The sequence below is a fragment of the Odocoileus virginianus genome, chromosome 5, assembly GCF_023699985.2.
Source record: "Odocoileus virginianus isolate 20LAN1187 ecotype Illinois chromosome 5, Ovbor_1.2, whole genome shotgun sequence".
NCBI lineage: Eukaryota > Metazoa > Chordata > Mammalia > Artiodactyla > Cervidae > Odocoileus > Odocoileus virginianus.
Genome location: NC_069678.1, coordinates 40,209,157 through 40,236,584, shown reverse-complemented (window position 1 = coordinate 40,236,584; position 27,428 = coordinate 40,209,157). Strand labels below are relative to the sequence as shown.

The window sequence follows — 27,428 nt, the reverse complement described above, 5'->3', positions numbered from 1 at the left end:
GGTGGGACATTTTCTTTTCTCAGTCTCCCACTGAGCCAAACTGTTTTCTGCATTGTTTAACCCACTGTTGATAATCTTGATTGTATTGTTCTTATTAACCATATGGAAATGTTATCTATCTTAATGCATTAGAAAAACTGCTAGAGAGACCTTTCCTTATTCTTATGCTCTTCAGTCTAAACAATACTGAGGTTGAATATTGGGGAAAGTAATAAAAGTAGTCTTGTTCAGACTTCAGAGGCAATGATAGGCCTTTGAACAGAGACCCCGAAAGGAGTTACACAAGCTGATAATCAGCAGAAATGGTGAAACCAATTCTTGGGAACAAACAGATAAGGAAGGGAATAAGTCATAAGGAATGGAATGAGTCATGAAGTTTCCTGAGCCTTGAGAATCTGGCCAGCTCCCAGTTAACATTCTGAGACTTATGACTAGAGATGCCAGCATTTAGCTTATTAGTCAGAATTGTATATTTACATGATGATTATCAGCTTGCGATTTGACAATAAAAGCAGGACTCCTTTGGACGGCACCTTGAAGTCTCACATGTGGGTGGACACACTGCCTGGACCTCTCAATTGAGGACTCCAGAGTGCTATTCCAGGGTCTTCCAGCCTTGCCTGAATCTGGATGTAGGTATGTCCCCAGTTTGGTGATGTATATATTTGTTTCTTGCTATACTACTTGTGGATCTTCCAACTGGCACTCCAAACTGGATAACTAGATGTAGAAGCTTTTCTAATTTGGCAATGTATGTGTGTATATACACACACACACACACACACACACACACATATTTCTTGTGGTGATGCATATGTGTGTGTGTTAGTCACTTGGTCATGTCTGACTCTGCAATCCCATGGACTGGAGCCTGCCAGGCTCCATGAAATTCTCTAGGCAAGAATACCAGAGTGAATTGCCATTCCCTTCTCCAGACCAGGAATCAAACCCAGGTCTCGTGCATTGCAGGCATTTTCTTTACCATCTGAGCCACCAGGGAAGCCCCCTGGTGATGTACATATGTATATATAATTATCTCTATATTACTTGTCCTCATACTGTAACTTATTACTAACATAATAACCTTCCTTATTTCTTGCTTATTTAAGAGTAGAACGGTTATTTTACTGGTCAGTCCTCTGAACCTGAAACTGTTTCAGCAGATCATAAATCTTTTGGCAGAACAGAGATACAAATGGCTATGTATAAAATAAATAAGCTACAAGGATATATATATATATATATATATATATATATGCATATATAACTATCTCTATGTTACTTGTCCTCATACGTTACTACTAACATAATAACCTTCCTTATTTCTTGCTTTAAGTGTAGAGTGGTTATTTTACTGGTCAGTCCTCTGGGCCTGAAAATGAAAATGTTTCAGCAGACCATAAATCTTTCAGCAGAACAGAGGTACAAACTACTATGTATAAAATAAATAAGCTACAAGGATATATTGTACAACAAAGGGAATGTAGAAAATATTTTGTAACCATAAATGTAATATAACCTTTAAAAATTATGAATCACTATGCTATATACCTGAAGCTTACATAATATTGTACATCAGCTATAACTCACATGACTGCTAAATGACCAAAGCAAGGGTCAGGTTTAGATTCATCTGACTCTGAAGCCAGCTCACAATGCTATGTGTACAACTATTTCCAGATAACGAATATTGGCAGATTTGTGTTCAATCCAAAAAAGAAATCTAATTGAAGCATATTAAGTTTTCAAGTTATATGAAGACTTATAAAGTATTCAGTGCTATTTGAAAACTGAACTACACAAATAGTCATCACAGAAAGTAACTAAAAAACCCATTTCCCCCTTGACCCACAGCTATTCCCAACCACTGTGTTTATATGAATCCCATCTAAAGGAAAAATAGAAATCCTAATTCACTGCCATTCATACTCTAGTTCATTTATTCATTTTTGTTTTGTTTTTTAAGTATGTCTTTTTCATGTTATTTTCATTTCAAAATGGTGCTTTTCATTTCAGTTCCTTATCCTTCCACAGAGCACTTTTCTGTAAACAGATCCCAGGACTGGAAAATGTCTAATACTATTTGATAGTGGTGACAATAAAGATAATGAATGACCACTATGATAAGGATGATGACTACACAAACAGTAATCCATAGATGTTCAGCATAGTTCCCATTAGGGACTTAGCAATTAAGTTAATTGCTACTTAACAATTTAAGAACTCTTTACAATAAGATAAGGAAGTTCATGGAGGTATTTTAATAATATATTTATGCAAACATTTGGGCCTAGAGTTATATCCCTGAGTTAACAGATACATAAATACTCTCCTTACATTTCCAATAGGTTTATTGTAACATATGCAAAAATGGTGCTCAGTCTGAATGTTATTCTGTTCCTAACTTTGCATCTTTTGCCTGGAATGAAAAGTTCAATGGTAAATTTGGTTAACAATGGGTATGATGGCATTGTCATTGCAATTAACCCCAGTGTGCCAGAAGATGAAAAACTCATTGAAAACATAAAGGTAAGATAAATATGTATTCATTTATTTTTATTTCATTAAGTATTTTCAACTCATGTTGCTTAGTCATAAACATTCACACAGAGTTATAAGTTTCCAAAACTGCTTTGACAATACTCATCATTTATATGGCATGTATCTAAACTGTCAAGATTCATATCTGCTTAGTGTAAATATTATGTATCATATATTAGTAGCATTTGTCAGTCCCTAATGTATCGTAAAAGTCAAAGTACTAATGTTTTTTCAACACATTAAGCTAAAATAAAGACCTTCAAGCTACTGCAGAATGATTTTCAAGTTTTATGTTTATGAATTTGACTTTTATAAGGTTTAAATAACTAACCTACACTTAAACCCTCTCTAGAGTTCATTATCTTATACATTTTTTCAATTTTTTTCATTCTTCATATTTGTTCAACTCTGAAAATTTTGAAATTCTTAGATTACTAATTACCTTTGTATAAATTGAGAGAAGTTAAGTGATTTGTATAATCATATAATAAGTAGCAAAACCAGAATTTGAAGCCAATAAACTATGTATTTTTAGAAAATTACTGCTTGGTAAAACTTTGCATTTTATGAGCATATTCCATATGAGAAGATAACTCAAAATGAATCTAGCAAAATAGTTTTTTCAATTAACAGCAATCTAAAATCTACCAAACTTCAAACTTCCAGCCCAATTTTAAGCATCTCTGTTCAGTTCAATAAGCAACTTGCTAACAGACTCCGAGTCTAAATCACCTTTATATCTCACCTAACACCCTCACTCTCAGCTCCAACCCATCATGCTGATGCAGATATGGATAGGTAAAAACTAAAGAATTAATTTCTTAGTATATAAAAATGAGAGTCTACAGACTAGAGAGATACAGTAAAATATAATCTATTTTTCAGCTAGTCTTTGACAAAATATTTGGGGAAGGGTGCTTATTGTTTGTATGTATACTCTCAAGTTCATTGTGAAATTGTTACTACAAGGTAATTACAAATAAACCATTACTACAATTTAATTTTGTCAGGAAATGGTAACTGAAGCTTCTACTTACCTGTTTCATGCCACCAAACGAAGAGTTTATTTCAGGAATGTGAGAATTTTAATTCCAATGACCTGGAAATCAAAATCTGAGTACTTCATACCAAAACAAGAATCATATGATCAGGTAGGGAATTTTATTTAGCTCCTAAACTATGTCTTTCTTCCTGTGATTTTTAAAAATTAATACTCACAATTTTTGAGTAATTACTAATGATTACTATTTAAATTAGCAATTTTGCTAGTCTTATTTTAGATGAAAAATTCCTTGTTTCTACTGTTCTTGGAGTTGTTTTGGTTTGTTCTGCTTTTTAGGCAGATGTCATAGTTGCTAACCCTTATCTAATATATGGAGATGATCCCTATACACTTCAATATGGAAGGTGTGGAGAAAAAGGAAAATATATACATTTTACTCCAAACTTCATGTTGACCAATAATTTGGTCCGCATCTATGGGTCCCGAGGTAGGGTTGTCTATTTTATACTTCTATTTTTATTTCCACTGGAAACAAATGTAACATTGTGATTGATGGTATTTTTAAAATTTTTAAAGGAAAAAATACCTTTGTTTGGAAATTTATTGGTTATGTTCAACTAATTATATTTCTATTTTATGTGTGTTTAATAATAAATTTAATTTTAAAAAACCATTTATTGATACAAACCCATTTAAATGTCTTTGGACTAATGAAATTTGTCAATTTGTAGATTTCCTTGACTGAATTAGATGATGTGGGGAAGGGAGACTTAAAATATAAGGAGATTGGATTTAAATACAGGATTCCCCACTATCCAAAAGAAGTGTTCCTATGCAACCTTTCATAAGTCAAAATAGTATACAGCAAGAAGCAATTACCTGAGAACACATCTTGCTAACAGATATACAAAATATGTCAAGATATAGCACAGATGCTCACAGACAGAGTTCAAATCTACAGGGTTTGATACTGAGATGCTAAGCACAGAGAAGAAGCTTGATGATACCGCTCTTGCTGCTCTGTTTGTATGCTGTTGTAAAACTGCTGGCTACAAAACAAATGCTGAATACTATTTTAGCTTTTGGCCTTTTTTCATAAAAGCAAAAATCCTCTTTGAATTTCTCTCCATTAGTGAAAACAGGTACTAAGATGGGTTCTTCATAAAAGTGAAGTGGTTTAAATGAACTTTCAAAAAGCAGGGATGCCTATAATGTAAATGCAAATTACAAGTGGCAATATTCTCTCATAGGCAGAGTATTTGTCCATGAGTGGGCCCATCTCCGCTGGGGAATATTTGATGAGTATAACATGGACCAGCCATTCTATATTTCCAGAAAGAACACTATGGAAGCAACAAGGTATCATCCTATTGAACAAATCTGTTTTCAAATTTTTTCATTTATGACTTTTTAATTTTCTATACTAGGCCAACAAAGGTTATCTCAGTGGCTGAGTGCTTGCCCAATTAATTGTAAAATCCAACCTGCTGCACTATAAATATGTTGAACAACCTCTGTGTATTACACTTTGGAATAAAGATCAACCAAAATTTGGGAATAATTTCATTATTCATTGGGTTGTATTAAATAGCTGAGGAAAGAAGAGAAGTGAAAAGCAAGGGAGAAAGGGAAAGATATACCCAACTGAATGCAGAGTTCCAGGAAATAGCAAGGAGAGCTAAGGCCTTCTTCAATGAACAATGCAAAGAAGTAGAGGAAAACAATAGAGTGGGAAAGACTAGAGATCTCTGCAAGAAAACTAGAGATATCAAGGGACTATTTCATGTAAGGATGGGCACGATAAACAATAGAAATGGTAATTGACCTAACAGAGGCAGACGAGATTAAGAAGTGGCAAGAATACAGAGAATAACTATACAAAAAAAAAAATATCTTAATGACTGGGATAACCACAATGGTGTGGCCACTCACCATGAAACAGACATTCTGGAGTGTGAAGCCAAGTGGGCCTTAGAAAGTATCACTATGAACAAAGCCACAGGAGGTGATGGAATTCCAGCTGAGCTATTTCAAATCCTAAAGGATGATGCAGTCAAAGTGTTGCACTCAATATGTCAGCAAATTTTGAAAACTCAGCAGTGGCCACAGGACTGGGAAAAGTCAGTTTTCATTCCAATTTCAAAGAAGGGCAGTGCCAAAGAATGTTCAAACTACTATACAATTGCACTCATTTCACATACTAGTAAGATTATGCTCAAAATCCTTCAAGCTAGGCTTCAGCAGGATGTGAACCAAGAACTTCCAGATGTACAAGCTGAATTTAGAAAAGGCAGAGGAAACAGAGATCAAATTGCCAACATTCGGTGGATCTTAGAGAAAGTATGGGAATTCCAGAAAAACATCACCTTCTGTTTCATTGACTATGCTAAAGGCTTTGACTGTGTGGATCACAACAAACTGTATTATATTCTTAAAGAGATGAGATCACCAGAGCACCTTACCTGGTTCCTGAGCAACCTATATGTTGATTAAGAAGCAACAGTTAGAATCTGACATGGAACAACTGACTGTTTCAACGGTGGAAAAGGAGTAAATCAAGGCTGTATATTGTCACCCTGCTTATTTAACTTCTATGCAGAGTACATCATGCAAAATGTCAGGCTGCATGTATCACAAGCTGAAAGCAAGATTTTCAGAAGAAATATCAGCAACCTCAGATACACAGATGATATAACCCTAATGGCAGGAAACAAAGAGGAACTAAAGAATCTCTTGATAAGAGTGAAACAGGAAAGTGAAAAAGTTGGCTTAAAACTCAACATTCAAAAAAATAAGATCATGGTATCTGGTTTCATCACTTCGTGGCAAATAGATGGGGGAAAAGTGAAAACAGAGGCAATATTTACTTTCTTGGGCTCCAAAATCATTGTGGACAGTTACTGCAGCCATGAAATTAAAAGATGTTTGTTCCTTGAAAGAAAATCTATGACAAACCTAGGTAGCATATTAAAAAGCAGAGACATCACTTTGCCAACAAAGGTTTGTATAGTCAAAGCTATTGTTTTTCCAACAGTCATATATGGATGTGAAAGTTGGACCATAATAAAGATGCTGAAGAATTGATGCTTTTGAATTGTGGTGCTGGAGAAAACTTTTAAGAGTCCCTTGGACAGCAAGAAGATCCAACCAGTCAATCCTAAAGGAAATCAGTCCTGAATATTCATTGGAAGGACTGATGCTGAAGCTCCAATACTTTGGCCATCTGATGTGAAGAGTCAACTCACTGGAAAAGACCCAGATGCTGGGAAAGATTGAGGGAAGGAGGAGAAGGGGGTGACAGAGGATGAGATAGTTGGGTGGCATCACCAACTCAATGGACATGAATTTGAGCAATCTCTGGGATATGGTGAAGGACAGGTAAGTCTAGTGTGCTGCAGTCCATGGGGTCACAGAGTTGAACCTGACTTAGCAACAGAACAACAACAAATTATCAGAAGAAAAAGAAAGAAAAAAGTTGTAACCTAGACCTTAAGATCTGAGAATTAGAGTTCAACTTCCTACCCAATCTTTCATTCCATTCCATTTGATTCATAGCTTTTCAATGTGAATCTGTTTCATTGATACTAAACTGTTACAACTTCCTGTTAAATATATTTCATTTTTCATTTAATCTTGAGCTTAAAGAAAAGAAGTACTTTTCATAAGAATAAGTGAGAAGACTTATTTTTTAAGGAAAAAATTGGGCAGATTCAGATAGGTCCTATTTTGAATAGGTGAGATATTTAAATTAAAACTATCAGGCACATGGAGTAGTTAATGAGTATGAAAGAACAACTGAAATCAATGTAATAGGAAATAAGTCTTTAGGGTAAAAATAGAAAAAAGAGGTGTGGTAGAAAAATGCCTTTGTGTTGTTTGCTTTATGTGTACCAAGTCACCTAGAATCTTTCACAGACTAGGCTTTCAACCCAGGACATTTAATAATCTCACCTCTTCCTATGCAACTCCTCCCAGTACCACCTCCCATGACAATGCTTGTTCATCCTTTAAGGCTCAGTTTAAATGCTTCTTCCATAAGTGTCTTTCCTCTCCATCCACTTGGGGTTATATATCCTTGAGACTGTTCCCAAAGCAATGTGCATGGGCTTCTCTCACATACAAATATACATAGTATTTGTATTTATATATTTGTATATGTAAACACTTACATAACAATATACATGTGTGTTTAAAAGTATATATGTAGCATACATAAGAAATTTAAGAGTAAGAATAATGTTGAATTTCCTTACCCATTAGGGAGCAACTCCTCTGTGTCTCTTAACTCCATTTCCACATGCCTGTAAGGAATTACCATCTTTAGCTCAAGGTCACAAACAACAACTATTAATAAATACAAACTAACATCATTGTTCTTGTTGAAACTGATGGTAAATGGGTAGGACGCTGTGCCTACTTTTGTCAAAATGTAATGCTGGTACATGGTCTATAGGGAATGATGAGAGAATGATTTTAGGATATTAATATTTATTAATAGTTTCTCTGGCCTTCATGTATAAATGTAATCTAATTCTTTCACCATAGATGTTCGACTCATATTACTGGTACTAATGTGGTTTTCAAGAAATGCCAGGGAGGCAGCTGTATAACAAGGCCATGCAGACGTGACTCACAGACAGGGTTGTATGAAGCAAAATGTACATTCATCCCAGAAAAATCCCAGACTGCAAAGGAGTCCATCATGTTTATACAAAGTCTCCATTCTGTAAGTACCTTCTTTTTCTGGTCTCACAAAGGAAGCCTTTGGGAAAAATTAATTAGGGAAGCTGAATTTTCTATATCAATAGAAATAAGGAAAGTTACTAAGACAGTTAATTAACAGCTATTTTATTCAGTCCTGTGTATCCAGCCCTGTTAGTGTGTATCTGGAAATTATTCCACCCTTTCTCACTACTCTGTTTTGTTTTGTTTTGTTTTTCCTTCAGAGTTATAACTGTATCCTTCTCATTCAGTTCAGTTCAGTTCAGTTCAGTCACTCAGTCGTGTCCGACTCTTTGCGACCCCATGAATCGCAGCACGCCAGGCCTCCCTGTCCATCACCAACTCCCAGAGTTTACTCAAACCCATGTCCATCAAGTTGGTGATGCCATCCAACCATCTCATCCTCTGTCATCCCCTTCTCCTCCTGCCCCCAATCCCTCCCAGCATCAGAGCTTTTTCCAATGAGTCAACTCTTCTCATGAGGTGGCCAAAGTACTGGAGTTTCAGCTTCAGCATCAGTCCTTCCAATGGACACCCAGGACTGATCTCCTTCAGGATGGACTGGTTGGATCTCCTTGCAGTCCAAGGGACTCTCAAGAGTCTTCTCCAACACCATAGTTCAAAAGCATCAGTTTTTCAGTGCTCAGCTTTCTTTGTAGTCCAACTCTTTTAAATCCTTCTCATTAGCATCACAGAATTTCTTATAACATTGCTTTCCTCAATTGACTTCCGTAGATTTGTGTCTAGAACTGAAACTTCACTTTTAATTTTTTCTTCTAAGTGTTATTCATACTACTTTTCCAAAGTAATTCATTCAGTAGCTTTGGAAAGTACTGACAATCTGTTTTCCATTACCGCCACACTAAAGTACACTAAGTTTTACAAAGTGATATTGTGAAAACATAAATGGCTCTGTCTCTACAGAACAACAAAAGCAGAATGGTTCACAAATCACCAATCTGACCAATTAAAAAATAACAGCACAATAATTCAAGTTCCAAAACTAATGTTTGACTTGAAATATCTGGTTAAATGTATGAAGCTCAGAAGAGAAGAACAGGTGCCTTGAAGTTAGACAGAGCTGATATAAAAATCCAGTCTGTCATTTTAAAGCTGTATCACTAAGAGCAAACTGCTAAATCTAAGATTTAATTCTCTAGCTTTTTAAATAGAAATTATAATATTCACTTTACAGTGTTACTGTGGCTATTTTTATAAGAACTAATAGAAATAAAGTATGATCACAGTACTTAGCATAAGGTGAGTACAAAATAAACTTAAAATTTTTCATTTTTTTAATGTATAAAATATTTGGATAATAGGGAATTGTCTCTTTCTCTGGGTAAATTCAACTTAATTAATGTAAGCATACTATAGTTACTTAATGAAAGTTTCCAAACACATAAAAAAGACTTTTAAATATGAAACCTATGAAGTTATCAGAAAAAAATGAATCAAAATAAAGCATACTACCTCTAGGTTTAAAAGGAGCAAGTTTTCATAAATAAAATTGCTAGTAACATAGACTTCTAAGGGTAGGGGTTTGTAAAGGCCTATTATTTCCAATAAGATTTAAAATTGTGAAACCTAGGGCATTAATAATGAAAGACGAGTAAAAATGTAGACTTTATATATTTTTTCTAAAACTCCTAAAGAAATTCAATGAATTATTTAAGTATAAATTGTTTTCCAGCCTAACAAAACTCCCTCCTGGGAGTATTTGAAGTGTGATTCTAGATCTTTCATTGTAATCTATTGCCTCTGGATCCGCAAAGGTAGCCAAAGAATTGAGTGTCCAAATAGATATCAGATCACATAACACAAGAGAATAATTCTAAAATACACTGTCTGCACCAAACTACAAATTCCAAAGCATTTGCCTATGAGGAGATAACTCATGTTGCCTACCTGGAAAATAAATAACAATGAAGAAAGAAAACCATGTAACTGAAATATGTAGCACAACTAACTATATAAGATATGGCTCAGAGATAAATACTGTACTTTAACTATATCTTGTGTGTAATAATATTCCCTTCTAATTATTGTAACATAAACTAAATATACTGCATAGCATCTATACCCAGGGCATAAGCTCAGACCCAGGAGAAATATGCTCTGAAATAATGAATATTCAAGTCCATTATATTCTTCCTTGAAATTTCATTACTCCCACAACTTAAGCAGTTGTGTCAGCCATCATCATCCCCCAGTGTTATGATCTACCTATACCTAAAAGAATCACCAAATGACTTTCCAGTGCATACTGACAGTTTTACTTTGCTTTTTCTCCACTCAAGTATACAAAATGGATGTGAGAATGTTAGATTATGAAATAATTTTTACTTGTCAGGAGATAAAATCTGTGGAGGACATATAAGACAGCCAACTATATGTTTGGAAAGGAAGGTGATGCTTCATCAGTTACCTATTATTGTCTTTCAATTGATTTTTTCCAGGTGACTGAATTTTGTACAGAAGAAACACACAATACAGAAGCTCCAAACCTACAAAACAAAATGTGCAATGGCAAAAGCACGTGGGATGTAATCATGAACTCTGTTGACTTTCAGAATACATCTCCCATGGAAGAAATGAATCCACCAGCTCATCCTACGTTTTCATTGCTCATGTCCAAACAGCGGGTAGTCTGTTTGGTACTTGATAAATCTGGAAGCATGTCCTCAGTAAGACATTTATTTGTTAGCTCTCCTAATTAAGATATTTAAGCTAATAGAAATACAATTTAATCTTAGATTCAGTTCTACTAAGCTAACTAAAAAATATTTTTATTATTCTAACAAATTTTAGTACTATGATTTTATGTGGACAAGCACTAGATGATAATATACTAAAATAAAATAAATGTTAAAGTTATTGTATCATGGATGATGTCTATTCTTATAACTTTTAGTTCTAACAAACAGGAAATAACACAACTGAACAAAGAGAAAAGACAAAAATCACCCATAATTCCACCACTGAGCATGTCATTCCTATTTTTTTTTCTGTTCATGTATTTGTCTTTCCTCCCCAAAAATGTGATATCTTACACAATTTTTTATAATGATTTTTCTACTTACTGTACCTTAAATACTCCCCAAGGAACAAAATGATTCCATGACACAATTTTTAATGACTGTATCATATGCACATAATATAATTTACTCAACTTCCCATTACTGGATATTTTTGTGATTTTTCAACTTCTTATCAAAAATTATATTGCAAAAAACATTTTTGTGTGCATCTTAAAATTATTTCCTTATTGTTAAAAAAGAAGGTATAAATTTTTAAAGACTTTTCCAAGTAAGGCATGATGAATTTTTAGTTTTTCATTAATATTCTTTTTAATATAATGAAGCCAAACTCTAAAGTACAGTAATCAATTATTATCATGATCTCTGACCCATAAACTTTGTCTTTCATCAAAGATTGTAGGAAATTCAGGAATTGTTCAGACATCTTTTTTCTTACAGGAAGACCGTCTCTTTCGAATGAATCAAGCAGCAGAACTATACTTGATTCAAGTTATTGAAAAGGGATCTTTTGTTGGGATGGTTACATTTGACAGTGTTGCTAAAATCCAAAATCATCTAACAAGAATAACTGATGATAATGCTTACCAAAAGATCACTGCAAATCTGCCTCAAGAAGCTAATGGTGGAACTTCAATTTGTAGGGGGCTCAAAGCAGGATTCCAGGTAAGATAAAAATGCTTTTCTAAATATCACTCACATTTATTGTTCCTTTTAATTTTGTCCAGCTCTCTCGGAACAAGTGTCATGAGCTTAGAGGTCTCTCATTTAAATAATTTTAGAAAAATTTCTATTGTCCATACTCCTGAAAAACTGAGTTGCACTGAGGAGTGATTAAAGAGAAGAAAAATTCTGTGAGCACATAATCATCATGATTTTACTGAGAAGCTCCTCTTTTCTTTAGCATTGCATAGTCTGAATCACTATGAGGGAAAAATAATGCTGTTAAGGAGATTGTAGAAGAGAGAGATTACTAATATTTTTATATTATGGATAAAGAAAATCTCAGTTCATAAAATTAAATTGACATTAAAAATCACAAAAATAGAGGTAGTTCCTCAAACATAGTACCAAACTCAAGATACGTGGGTAGAAGTTTATTGAAATAAAAACTGTGAAATCAAAAGTTGCAAGCAACTTTTGAGCACTATATTCAACTGCATCCAGTACTCATCTGAATTTCTTCTAATGTAAGACAGCCCTGTTTTAGTTTATTTATATTCTTTCAGTCACAAAAATAGAAAACTCTGTCCTTCCCTTCATTGATTCTCTCATTGCCTCAGCTAAAAAGTGGGGACTGTTACTCTTATCTGGGCCACTAGTTAATGTCATCTCCTGGCTTTCCTCATGATGTATATTTGCTTTAAAGAATATCGGTTTAAGAAAACACACAAGTTACAGACCCAGACAAACCTGAGATTGTGGTTCTATTATTCACCAGTAAAAGGACCTTGGATGAGTTATTCAACTCAGAAAATCTGTTTCTTCAATTAATGAAATAGTTGTTCAGTTGCTAAGTCGTATCCAACTCTTTGCAATCCCATGGATTACAGAACACCAGGTTCTTCTGTCCTCACTGTCTCCAAGAGTTTGCTCAAACTCATGTCCATTGAGTCAGTGATGTTATCTAACCATCTCGTCCTCTGCCACCCTTTTCTCCTCCTGCCTTCAATTTTTCCTAGCATCAGGATCTTCTCCAATGAGTTGGCTCTTTGCATCAGTCCTTCCAATGAACATCCAGGGTTGATTTCCTTTAGGATTGACTGGTTTGATCTCCCTGCTGTGCAAGAGACTCTCAAGAGTCTTCTCTAGCACAACAATTCGAAAGCATCAATTCTTTGGCATTCAGCCTTCTTCACGGTCTAACTCTCACATTCATACATGACTACTGGAAAAACCATAGCTTTGTCAGCAAAGTGATGTTTCTGCTTTTTAATACATTATCTAGGCTTATCATAGCTTTCCTCCCAAGGAGCAACCATCTTTTAATTTCATGACTGCAGTCAATGTCTGCAGTGATTTTGGAGCCCAAGAAAGAAAATCTGTCACTGTTTCCACTTTTTCCCCTTCTATTTTTCATGAAGTGATGACACCTGAGGTCATGATCCTTCAACCACTCTGCCTTCTTGCATTTCTTTTTCTTTGGGGGAAAAAGAAAGAATAGTACTTATATCATTTAATTTGTGAGAACTATGTCAGACAAATAATTGCTCCCCTAATGTTCATAGCAGCATCATTTAAAATAGCCGAGATATAGAAGCAAACCAAGTTTTCATCAAGAGATGAATGAATAAAGAAGATGTAGTGCACGTAGGGCTTCCCTGGTTGCTCAGACAGTAAAGAATCCACCTGCAAGGCAGGAGACCTGGGTGGGGAAGAGCCCCTGGAGGAGGGCCTTGCAACCCACTCCAGTATTCTTGCCTGGAGAATCCCCATGGACAGAGGAGCCTGGCGGGCTACAGTCCATGGGGTTGCAAAGAGCTGGACACGACTGCATGACTAACCACAGCACAGCACAGTGTGTAGGTATGTATATGTACATATATACAATGTAATATTACTCAGCAAAAAAAAGGAGATTCTGTCATTTTCTACAGTGTGGATGGACCTACAGGGTATTACTCTTAGTAAATAAGTCAGACAGAGAAAGACAAAAACTGTGTTATATATTATATGCTGAATCTAAAAAATAACACAAACAACTGTATATAACAAAACAGACTCACAGATATAGAGAACAATCTAGTGGTAATCAGTGGGGAGAAGAGAGAGGAGGCTGCAATATAAGAATACTGTATTAAGAAATATAAACTACTACATATAAAATAAATAAGCAACAAGGACACATTGTACAGCACAGGGAAACAGTCATTATTTTGTAATGACTTTAGAACATAATTGACAAAATAGAAAATTTGTATGTTGTACACCTGAAACTAATATAACATTGTATATCAACTATATTTCAATAAAAATATTAAACAAGTACTCAAGAAAGGATTGCTATTAAAAAATCATAATTCTTACATATGTTTATTCAATTCTAAAATATGAAAGTGCTATATTTTGGGAGTGTGTTATACTGTTAGCACACATTGATTCATATATGTTTTTCTTAATATGCTTTGATATATTTCTTACAACATTTTGACCAGACTCTATTGCTGAAGAGATTATATCATATCATCAATATATTCAAACAAGTAAAAACCTCTTAATTGCTTATGTAATGAAACCATGTTTTTACTTACAGAATCATAACAAAATGTCTGAATTTATTAAGCACATATTACATTAGTGCCTACGTTAAATGCTTTACATTCTTAATTTTACTTTATTGTTATCATTAATATTTAGTCAGGCACTATTACCATGCCCATTTTGCACACAAAAACTGATTTTCATAGTAATTAAATATCTTTCTCAAGATCATATAGTCAGTAATTGGCAAATCCATGATTCAAAACCTGATCTTTCTTACTCCAAAGTTCAAAAAAGTAATCATTACACTGAGCTATTTATTGGGCTTCCCTGATCAGTTGGTAAAGAATCTGAGCTATTTATAGAACCCTACTATAAATATAAATTGTATTCATATACATAAATGACAGACTAAACACTAGCTATTCCACTTGACAAATGGCAGAGCTAGAATTTATTCTCAATTTGTCTGAGTAAATTGCCTTAGTCACTACTCTTAGTAAAAATCGGGAAAATACCCCTCCAAATTATAATACTTGATAAATTCATGAACTCTTCATGACACATCCATTTTTTTTCCAGGAAATTCTGAGATTCTTCAATTATCAACTAGCTTTTATGAATTAAAAAGCACAAGTCACATCATTTAACTTTGCACACTGGCCTTCAGTCAAAGCTTTACAAATGTCTAGTCTGCAAACTTCCAAAACTGTCTGGGTCATCTACCTCTATCCCAAGTACCTCCTGAGATAATAATAATAGCTAACATTCACTGAGTATTTACTGTGAGTTAGATAGGGTTCTAAGTATTTTATTTTTTCTCTCTTGGGTAGTTTGTGTATATGTGAAAGCACTGTTAACATTCTGCCTTTGGAAACCTATGTGACCATTGTACATTACACTCATTTTCAAACCAACTCAACCTGAATGACAATATAAAGTTTCCCTTTGCCTACTCTGATACATAATGACTTCTCCAAGACCAAAGAAAGAAAAAGTTTATTCTTAGTTTATTTGGATATAATCTAATTAATAATCTGGGTTTTCACTATCAGGCAATTATCCACAGTAACCAGAGTACTTCTGGTTCTGAAATCATACTATTAACTGATGGGGAAGATAAAGAAATAAATTTATGCTTTGAGGATGTAAAGCAAAGTGGTGTGATCATCCACACCATTGCTCTGGGACCTTCTGCTGCCAAAGAACTGGAGACACTGTCAAGTATGACAGGTAAACCTTTGAAATAGAATTTGAATACATACATTTTCAGTTTCTCTCATTCTAGGGGCTCTTTCCCCTTAAACTACAAACTGCTCAAAATTTTCCTGTCCTAAAGAATTCATCTTTGTCCTTTCCTTGTCCTCATCCTTCAAATTAATATCTTTCCTCTCCCCACTCCCACTTCTCTTATTTCTACCTATACTAGCTTCTTTTAACATTAGTCAACATTTTCTGTCTTCATTCATTTCTCATCACTTTTACCAGTACCATCAAGATGAACCTTCTTTCTCCATGGTTACTAAGGACTTACTCAAGTGCAGTTCCAAAATCCTTGCTCAGTATCTTACCTGCTTAATCTTATAGTAGCTATTCAGATAGCACTATTTCATTGAGGAAGAAATGTTAAGACCTAGAGAGTACAAATTATTTGCCCAAGGCTATAGTCAGAGACCTGAATACCAAATCTTGCTCTCTGTAATCCATTCTTTTCCAGCTTCTGAGACCTAAATTATCTCCCTCTTCATTAAATCCTGTATCATTTATTATCTGCATTTAATCAATTTTAATTTATTCTAAACTGTCATTCTCTAATTGTTTTGGTGTATCTTAGGTATAACCAGAAAATAAGCAGCTAGTTTAAAAAATATCTTTAATTTTCATAACATTATTTAGAGATTACATCAGCTTTACTAATGTGGCAAGCACTTAAATCTAAAGATTAAAAATATTTTTTTGGCCAGTTTTTCCTTTGTTCTAATATATTTTGTGCAAGGTTTACTTATTGTAGCATTATATCTAGGATACTGATATACTAAAAGTTCCTAAGGTCTGGGAAATTAATCTTTTGTAAGTTTAAAGAGATTTTAAAATGTATTTTATAGTATATTGATAAGAGCATAATAGCAAATGATTTTCCCACTTAAAATTAGTATCATATGGAATATTCAGTCAGTTCAGTCACTCAGTCATGTCCGACTCTTTGCTACCCCATGGACTGCAGCACACCAGGCTTCTCTGTCCGTCACCAACTCCTGGAGCTTACTCAAACTCATGTCCATTGAGTTAGTGATGTCATCCAACCATCTCATCCTCTGTCGTCCCCTTCTCCTCCCGCCTTCAATATGGAATATTCAGTATGGAATATTATGCAGTCATACAAAAGAACAAAAATATTATTTGTAGCAACATGGATGGACCCAGAGATTGTCAAACTGAGTGAAGTAAGAGAAAGACAAATATCATATGATATCACTTATAGGTGGAATTAAAAAACTAGTACAAATGAACTTATTTACAAAACAAAAATCGAGTAATATATGTAGAAAACAAACTTATGGTTATGGTTACCAGGGGCAAAAGGAGTAGGGGAAGGACAAACTGGGAGATCAGGATTGATATATAAACTCTACTATATATGTGTGTGTGTGTGTGTGTGTGTGTGTGTGTGTGTGTAGACCTACTGTATAGCACAGGGAACTCTCTACTCAGTATTCTGTAATGATCTATATGGAAAAAGAATCTAAAAAAGAATGGATATATGTATTTGTATAACTGATTTACTTTGCTGTATACCTGAACTAACACATTGTGAATTACTATACTCCAAAACAATTATTTTTAAATAAAATAAAATTAGATTATAAAAGTAAACAAAATTCCATTTTAGGAGGATATCGGTTTTTTGCCAATAAAGACATAAATGGCCTTACTAATGCTTTCAGTAGAATTTCATCTAGAAGTGGAAGCATCACTCAGCAGGCTATTCAGGTAGGTATTTTTTAAAAATTATTTGCCTTTTAACACTTGTAACAAATTTATATTATCCTAAATAGTAATTTCTTTCTCTAATAAATAACTTATCTGCCTGAAAACATTTTGGGTGTCCAGAAAACGTCCTTATTGAATTTGCTTTATGTAATATTTACAGACACTTTTTCTTTTGATTCTTCTATTTTTATCAATATAAATGCTTTTTATTTGCAAAATTCTTCAAAATAATTTAGCTATTTTAATTGAAATCTTTTAAAAGTACATTTAGAATTACTCTGAACTGACTAAACTTTGAAATGTTATAACTGGAATAACAAATCAGTTTCATGTGATTGTTGTTTATATTTGTGTAACAGTTGGAAAGCAAAGCCTTGGAAATTACAGGAAGGAAAAGAGTAAATGGCACAGTGCCCATAGACAGTACAATTGGAAATGACACTTTCTTTGTTGTCACATGGACAATACAAAAGCCAGAAATTGTTCTCCAAGATCCAAAAGGAAAGAAATATAAAACCTCGGATTTCAAAGAAGATAAGTTAAATATTCGGTCTGCTCGTCTGCGAATACCCGGTATTGCAGAGGTAAGAATATTTTTTATTTTCTCCATGCTTTATCAACAAATTTTAAGGAAAAAAATGAAAATAACATCTCACATGGGAGTAGGAAAATATTACAAAAACTCTCAAATAGTTTTTTTTTTTTAATTTTTAGACAGGTACTTGGACTTACAGCCTTCTAAATAATCATGCCAGCTCTCAAATGCTAACAGTGACAGTGACCACTCGAGCAAGAAGTCCTACTACACCCCCAGTAATTGCAACAGCTCACATGAGTCAAAATACAGCACATTACCCTAGCCCAGTGATTGTTTATGCACAAGTCAGTCAAGGGTTTTTGCCTGTACTGGGAATCAGCGTAATAGCCATTATAGAAACTGAAGATGGACATCAAGTAACATTGGAGCTCTGGGACAATGGTGCAGGTAATAACAATCTGCATCAACTTCCACTGAACTTAAAATCCTACTACAGTCACATGCCTCAGAAGTCATTATTTCCTATATATGCTAATGAAACATATTTTAAGTGAATTAAATTTAATTTTAATGTTTTTAAAGCTTTTTAACTTTTTACTTAGTTATCTTGTCTAGGTATAGACATGAGTACATTTATCTTCTTTGAATTTATAAGTAATTTTATTTTTTCCATGTAAAATAAAAAATAATTTTTATTTTTTCCTAGAGCACAATAATTTTTTATTTTCATTAGTGTCAGTGTTTTGCATATCTTTTTCTAGTATAGCTATATTATCCTTTTTTGTTAGGATTCTCTTATGAAATAATAATAGCTAATATTAACTGAATGATTACTATGAATTAGACTTTTTCAAAGTCAAAGTTTGGCAAGCTGTCAACCCAAGCTTTGAATTCAAGTAGTCTGATTCGAGGGTTCATATATTTTAAAAAATTGTGCTATACTATCTCCCAAAAGAACTTCCATCACTAGGGCTCATGAATAGCTGATATTGTCATATTTTACTTTGTTGTGTTTCTAATGTAACATTTCAATATCAAGGTGCTGATACTGTCAAGAATGATGGCATCTACTCAAGATATTTTACAGATTACTATGGAAATGGTAGATACAGTTTAAAAGTACATGCATGGGCAAGAAACAACATGGCTAGGCTAAATTTAAGACAACAGAACAAAGCTCTGTATGTTCCAGGCTATGTTGAAAATGGTAAGTGGCATTAAAATAGAAATGTGTCGTTTATTTAGGTAAATTAATGTGGCAAGCATTCAAAATAAAAGGAACCATGGAAAACCTAACTATATAGTTATATAATCATCTCTTTGTTTCAAAACCATATTTATGATAAGGGAACTAGCATAGGACTATACTTACAACATGCTTTGTTTACATCTCCCTGAGTTCATTTCATTTATAGTGAAAAAAATTTACTGTGGCAAGCACTTTGCTAGATGTTGGAACTACAAAAATAAGTAAAGCACCATATTTGTCCTTGGAGAATTTAGAACCAAGAAGTAAGACAGATAAGTTAAATGATAGGACTAACACTCCATAATGTCTCCCCATCACATTTAAAATGACACCAATAAAACAAGCTTTTTTTTTTTTCACTAAAAGCTGCTACTTTTTCAATGGCTGCTATCAATCAACATTAACTATCTACAGCTGCAAGTGAGATTACAAGATAAGAAAAGATATCACAATGTGAAAAGTTACAAAATTGCTTTTTTTGGTAGGTAAAATTATACTGAACCCACCCAGACCTGAAGTCAAAGATGACCTGGCAAAAGTTAAAATAGAAGACTTTAGCAGACTAACCTCTGGAGGGTCATTTACTGTATCAGGAGCTCCTCCTCCTCCTGGTAATCACCCTTCTGTGCTCCCACCCAGTAAAATTACAGATCTTAAGGCTAAGTTCAAAGAAGATTATATTCAACTTTCATGGACAGCCCCTGGCAATGTCCTAGATAAAGGAAAAGGTAAGTTTGATATTACATTTTAAAATATTACATACATTGGCTTTCATTTGCTAAAAATTTTCTAATGCGCTAGTTATAAATAGCATGCATAGATGGTCTACTATGGGTCATCTATTTACGTATGTGAAAACTTAAGCCTGAAGAGATAATGAACTGCCCCAAATTACTTCTATATTTAATAAATTAGTAGTTAAACTCACTCTCATCAGATCGTGTTGTGCCAAACTGCCTCTCAAAATATGAACCATCTTAGAAATTACGTTAAGAAGACTGATCTAACAGCTTTCTGTTGCATTCCTTTCTCCCTAACAGGGAAAATTTTTTCTATGTATAACTGTACTTGAACAATTTCATTCATTCATTGACCTTTTTTTAAATTTTCAAATGTTGTTAGGTTCGTAAGAAATATCCCTATTGTCAACAGTTAGTTAGGTGGAAAAGACACTTTCTGCAAATAGATAATTTTACAAAATATGATGAGATAGGCCATTGGATAGCCACTTCTAGTTGAGAATTAAGATCACAAGGTATAACTTAAAGGGCTTTTCAAGGAAGACTATTACTGACCTAAGTCTTGAAGAATGAGAGAAGTTAGCAAAGTTAAGTGAAGATGTCCCAGAGAGAGAGGCAGAGAGAGGATAATAGGCAGAGATTTAGCTATGAAGTTTGAATTAAAGTTCAAGGCCAAATTATCTTATTCATTCAAGTTCAGTTCAGTCACTCAGTCGTGTCTGACTCTTTGTGACCCCCATAGACTGCAGCACACCAGGCCTCCCTGTCCATCACCAACTCCCAGAGCTTATTCAAACTCATGTCCATCGAGTTGGTGATGCCATCCAACCTTCTCCCCTTCTCCTCCCACCTTCAATCTTTCCCAGCATCAGGATCTTTTCCAATGAGCCAGTTCTTCACATCAGGTGGCCAAAGTATTGGAGTTTCAGCTTCAGCATCAGTCCTTCCAATGAATATTCAGGACTGATTTCCTTTAGGATTGACTGGTTTGATCACCTTGCAGTCCAAGGAACTCTCAAGAGTCTTCTCCAACACCACAGTTCAAAAGCATCAATTTTCCAGTGCTCAGCTTTCTTTATAATCCAACTCTCACATCCATACGTAACTACTGTAACTTTCTCATAATAAATTGCCCACATTCTTAAAAGCTTAAATCACTTTTAGCTTTGCTTTAAATTTAACTGAATTAAATAAGTGTTTATTGAATGCCTATCATATTCCAGTGTTGTGCTAGACTAGCAGATTCTCAAAGGGTAAAGCCAATCTTGTTATTTTCCCTTTAAAGTGGTAAAATGAAAGCAAAATGCATATCAACAGACAATATCTCAGAGGTTGTTAGTGTTGAAAAGTCACTTTAAATGTTCTTTCCCTTGTGTTATAATACATCCCTTACTATAGGCTCTCTCAAAAGAAACAATGCTTTTTAATCTTTCATTTCCTATGTAGCTATATATCTCTTTATCATTATTATACAACAAAAAAAAATCATTGTAAGGTCAAAAGAAACATAAAATACCTAGGAAGAGCTCTTTGTACTTCAATACTAAGACTCTTATCATGACAGCTTCTGAAATACACTTGACTATTAAAAATATAGTGAAAATAAAAAATACTGTCACTTAGAAATCCATAAATGAAATTATCTGACTAAATGTTTAATTCTAAAATTGAATTCAGTTAAGACCAAGTCTTTAGATCAAGACTGGATTCATAATAAATGTCCCTTATGCTGATTATAGAAACTAAAAGATGGAAGAAATTATCTCATACATACATTGAGGAAGAAAGAACTGCACTGTGTTTAACCTCAAATACCTAAAACGGGTGGGATCTGATCTCCCTCTCTCCTGGTAGCAAATAGGAAGATGAAGTTCTATCACATTTTACCCCTAGGCATTACAAAAGGAGGTAGTAACCGTATCAAAAAATAAATAATTATCTATATAATTTTAAATGAAAAACTTAAGTTTGAAGGTGAAAGTGAAGTCGCTCAGTTGTGTCCGACTCTTTGTGACCCCATGGACTGTAGCCTACCAGCCTCCTCCATCCGTGGGATTTTCCAGGCAAGAGTATTGGAGTGGGTTTCCATTTCCTTCTCCAGAGGATCTTCCTGACCAGGGATCAAAACCGGGTCTCCCACACTGTAGGTAGAAGCTTTACCATCTGTGCCACCAGGGATCTGTGATAAACTTAAGTTTACCATGACCCAATTTCCATACCAGTCATGTATGCAAATCAGACTAGATGACCTAGAAATACTAAAACATGTAGATATAATTTTAATATTTTATGATCCACTAATTTAGTCATTTTGGGCATCAACTGAATAACTGTTTTTGGCCAAAAAGTAGTCTTTTTATTAAAGTATAATTGACCTACAATACTATGTTAGTTCCTGGTATATAATATAGTGATTTGATATATCTATACAATACAAAATGATCACCACTTTAAGTTTAGTTACCATGTTACCATACAAATTTACTATAGTATTATTGACTAGACTCTCCATTCCATACATTTCATCCCCATGATTCATTTATTTTGTAACTGGAAATTTGTACCTTTTAATCTGCCTCACCTATTTCATTCATTTCCCCTACTCACCTCCCATTTAGCAAATGCTTGTTTGTTCTCTGTATCTATGAGTCTATTTCTATTTTGTTACATTTGTTCACTTGTTTTGTTTTTTAGATTCCACATATAAGTGAAATCATATGGTATTCATCTTAGCTATCTGACTTAATTCACTTAGCATAATACCCTCTAGGTCCATTCACGTCACAAAACACAAGATTTCATTCTTTTTATGACTGAGTAATATTCCATTACAGGTTTGTTTGTACGCACACCACATCTTCTTTATCCATTCACCTATCAGTGGATACTTAGGTTGTTCTATATCTTGGCTATTGTAAATAATACCACAATGAACATGGTAGTACATATATCTTTTTGAATTAGTGTTTCTGTTTTCTTCAGAAAAATATTCAGAAGCCGAATTGCTGAATTATATGGTTGCTCTATTTTTTATTTTAATAACATCCGTACTGTTTTCCATAGTGGCTGCACCAATTTACATTCCCACCAACAGGATGAGAGGGTTCCCTTTTTCTCCACATTCTCGCCACACTTGTTATTTGTTGTCTTTTTAATAATGTATGTTCTGACAGGTGTGAGGTAGTTTTAATCTGCATCTCCCTGATGATTGCTAAGACTGAACACCTTTTCATGTCTGTTGGGGCCTAGAAGTAATTAAGGGTGTCAAATACATGCCAAACACAGTATCAGGTACTCTAGTTCATACGAAAGGAGTATAAAACATATTTTTGTCCTAAAGAATAATACATTCAAATTGGAAAGATAAACTGAACCTCTATAAAATTGGGAAACTAAATTCCATGCAATGAGAGTTCAGGGAAGAGCGTTACCAAGGGATAAAATACATGACCAAGACTTCACTAAGAAACTGGACCTCCTGTTGGGTGGGCCTTGAAGAATAAGTACAATTTGCATAGATAGGGAGAGGGAGGCACATTCCAGGGGCTCATGTCGAGGAGAAAAGGAATCAAATAATATGATCAAAGTCAAGAAAGCAAAATATCACAATGAAATATTTAAATTAAAATAAGGGATGGATGGACAGTAACGCAGAAATTAAATGCAGAGAGGATGTGAAGAGTAATGGAGTAGATCAGTTTCATAGGACCTATTTATTAAAAGACCTGAATGTTAAGGCATAGGGCCTGAATTTAAAAGAAAACAATAAATTTAAGCTACTCACCACATACTTAGAACATATTCAGTATTTCATGTAAAAACAGTTTTCATTGAAAAAAAAGATATTTTATGTTTTATTGTTCATGGCATTTTATAATGTTAAAATATATTTATCTATTGCTCATGTAGATTTCTAAAAGCATTTTGAATGAAACATTTGTCAGCATCTTTCTTTCCTTTCTTGATAAAATAACAATAATAATAGCTAATATTGCAAATATTTATTAAGTTCCAGACATTGTGCTAAACACTTTTCATGTATTACTATACATTATATTATATAATGTTCATATATAAAATTCCATAAATAATTGTTGAATTGAATGACTGATTCTCTTTTTTACAGATAAGAAAACTAGGTAAGAAAGATTAATTAATTTTTTCTTTGTTACAGCTAGACAGTAGAACTAAGGTGCAAATTAAAGTCTGCCTAGCTCCTAAACTTGTTTAATTTTTAGTACACATTCTAAATTCTCTGCCTTCCTTTGCTCTTTGTCTTTATCCCTGGCTCCCACTCTACTTATCTACTTTCTTACTCATACATCCTAGTACTCCCTTTCTCAGCTTAATGAAAAATAATACAGACAAAGCATATTGAATGTTACTGAATGTCATTACTATACTCAAACATTATTGTGTTTCTTGTTCTAAATCAAACATAGACTCAGTTCTTCATATTTCTATTTTTAAATCTAGATTCCATTTTTAGTAGTATACAATTCTGAATTAAATTCTTTGTGATTAGATAACTAGATAAAAAACTGTTCATATATGTGTTCTTAAAGAAGATGGAATAACCAGACAAAAAAACCAGTGTGCATTCCTGATGGACCCCTAAATATAAACTGATGTGATAGCAATAAGGCATGCTAGTGATCCTAACATACATGAAATATCTATTTATTTTCCAGCTAACAGCTATGTTATAAGAATAAGTAAGAGTTTCATGGATCTCCAAGAAGATTTTGACAATGCGACTTCAGTGAATACTTCTAATCTAATACCTAAGGAGGCCGGCTCAAAAGAAAATTTTGAATTTAAGCCAGAACCTTTTAGAATAGAAAATGGCACCAAATTCTATATTGCAGTCCAAGCCATCAATGAAGCCAATCTCATCTCAGAGGTTTCTCACATTGTACAAGCAGTCAAGTTTATTCCTCTACCAGAAGACAGTGTCCATGCTCTGGGTACCAAGATTTCTGAAATCACTCTGGCAATTTTTGGATTACCAATGATTTTCTCTATATTTTAAACTAGGAATTGTGTCAGCAGTGATAAGCAATGTTATACATAGTTGGTACACATTTATTTAGGACTTAATTTGCTATTTTCTTGTTATTCAGTTGCTAAATTGTGTCCAACTCTTTGCGACCTCAGGACTACAGCATGCCAGGTTTCCCTGTCCATCACCAACTCCCTGAGCTTGCTCAAATTCATGTTCATTTGAGACAGTAATGCTATCTAACTATTTCATCCTCTGCTGTCCTCTTCTCCTTTTACCTTCACTCTTTCCCAGCATTAGGATCTTTTCCAATGAGTCGGCTCTTGGCATCAAGTGGCCAAAATATTAGAGTTTTCAGCAACAGTTCTTCAAATGAATATCCAGGGTTGATTTTCTTTAGGATTGACTGGTTTGATCTTGCAGTCCAAGGGACACTCTAGAGTCTTCTCCAGCACCACAGTTCAAAAGAATCTGTTCTTTGGTACTCAGCCTTCTTTATAGTCCAATGTTCATATCTATGCATGACTACTGGAAAAACTGTAGCTTTGACTAGATGGATCTTTGTTGGCAAAGTGATGTCTCTGCTTTTTAATACACTGTCTAGCTTTGTCATAGCTTTCTTTCCAAGAAGAAAAGGTCTGTTAATTTCATGACTGCAGTCACAATACGCAATGATCTTGGAATTCAAGAAAGAAAATCTGCCACTGTTTCCACTTTCCCCCCATCTATTTGTCACAAAGTGACGGAACCAGATGCCATGATCTTAGTTTTTTGAATGTTGAGTTTCAAGCTGGTTTCAAGCTCTCTTTCCTCCTTCACCTGCTTCAAGAGGATCTTGAGTTCCTCTTCATTTTCTGTCACCAGAGTGGTATCATCTACATATCTGATGTTGTTGATATTTCTCCCCAAATCTTGATTCCAGCTTGTGTCATACAGCCTGGCATTTCACATGATGTAGTCTGCAAAGAAGTTAAATAAGCAGAGTGACAGTGTACAGCCTTGTCGTACTACTTTTCCAATTCTGAAACAGTCAGTTGTTCCATGTTCAGCTCCAACTGTTACTTCTTGACCAACATACAGGTTTCTCAGGACACAGGTAACGTGCTCTGGAATTCCCATCTCTTTAAGAATATGCCACAGTTTGTTGTGATCCACACAGTCAAAGCCTTTAGGATAGTCAATGAAGCAAAAATAGATACTTTTCTGGAATTCCCTTGCTTTCTCTATGATCCAGCAATGTTGGCAATCTGATCTCTTGTTCCTCTGCCTTTTCTAAATCTAGCTTGAACATCTGGAAGTTCATGGTTCACACCCTGCTGAAGCCTAGCTTGAAGGATTTTGAGCATAATCTTACTAGCATATAAAATGAATGCAATTGTACAGTAGTTTGAACATTCTTTGGCCTTGCCCTTCTTTGGGGTTGGAATGAAAACTGATCTTGTTCAGTCCTGTGACCACTGCTGAGTTTTCCAAATTTGCTGGCATACTGACTGCAGCACTTTAACAGCATCATCTGTTAGGATTTTAAATAGCTCAGCTGGAATTGCGTCACCTCCACTGAGTTCATAGTAATGCTTGCTAAGGACCACTTGACTTCACACTCCAAAATGTCTGGCTCTAGGTGAGTGACCACACTATCATGGTCATCCAGGTCATTCAGATCTTTTTTGAATGGTTCTTCTGTGTATTCATTGTGTATTATATAACTCTTTGGAATGTACAAGTAAATGTACGAAAGTCATAAATTTCATAAGTACTTCAGTTTATTAGTTTTAATTATACTCTGAATTTAAGGCAAAATGATTATACCATTCCTTATATTTTAAAAATCCATTTATTAACCCATCATAAAATAAAATGCTTATTTCTACTTGCTGGCTTGTTTGTTTGTTTTTTTGTTTTGTTTTGTTTTTTTGTTTTTTTTGGCCATGGCATATGGCTTGCAGGACCTTAGTTCCCCAACAGGAACTGAAACCAGGCCATACCAGTGAAAGTGTCAAAGCCTAACAATTAGGCCTCTAGGGAACTCCCTAGTTATTGGAGAAACTTTTTAAGAAACATTTTCTAAGTGTGCTACAAATTCATTCAGTATATTAACAAAATCAAAGTTTATTCAAGCCATTTGAAAAATAGTTATGAACCCACAACAGAAATAATTTTATGGTAGAATTATTTACATTTCATTCTTATTATAAATGAATATGTCATATTAATACAAACTGTAATCAAAAAAGACTATAAGATAGTTTTTCAATGAAATATGGTCCAAGCAGTAAAGAGGTCAAATTTGTTTTTTATCATTGATAAGTAATCTATCAGAGCCTTGACTCTAGGCATAAAATGACTATTAGATAACAAGAATAATTTTCTTTTGTATGAATTGTGGAATGTCACTAAAGACCC

General features: G+C 34.2%; 1 protein-coding gene across 1 annotated transcript; it reads left to right on the top strand.

Annotated features, from left to right (window-relative positions):
- Nucleotides 1-2,354: 2,354 nt before the first annotated feature.
- On the top strand, nt 2,355-26,895 carry LOC110127154 (calcium-activated chloride channel regulator 1-like). Its single transcript, XM_020877250.2, has 14 exons — nt 2,355-2,529; nt 3,552-3,692; nt 3,881-4,031; nt 4,795-4,903; nt 8,090-8,270; nt 10,726-10,953; nt 11,746-11,970; nt 15,561-15,738; nt 17,396-17,496; nt 17,856-18,080; nt 18,211-18,481; nt 19,074-19,241; nt 19,769-20,011; nt 24,715-26,895. Exons 1-14 carry the CDS (start codon nt 2,371-2,373, stop codon nt 25,053-25,055), a joined length of 2,721 nt encoding a protein of 906 aa, XP_020732909.2. The 5' UTR covers nt 2,355-2,370; the 3' UTR covers nt 25,056-26,895.
- Nucleotides 26,896-27,428: the final 533 nt, after the last annotated feature.

Bases quoted from the DNA above. Each gene is read 5' to 3' on its own strand.
- LOC110127154 (XM_020877250.2), top strand. From the start codon at position 2,371: ATGGTGCTCAGTCTGAATGTTATTCTGTTCCTAACTTTGCATCTTTTG. The intron at 15,739-17,395 runs GTAAACCTTTGA...ATTCCATTTTAG, and splicing joins GACACTGTCAAGTATGACAG to GAGGATATCGGTTTTTTGCC. The intron at 20,012-24,714 runs GTAAGTTTGATA...TTTATTTTCCAG, and splicing joins TGTCCTAGATAAAGGAAAAG to CTAACAGCTATGTTATAAGA.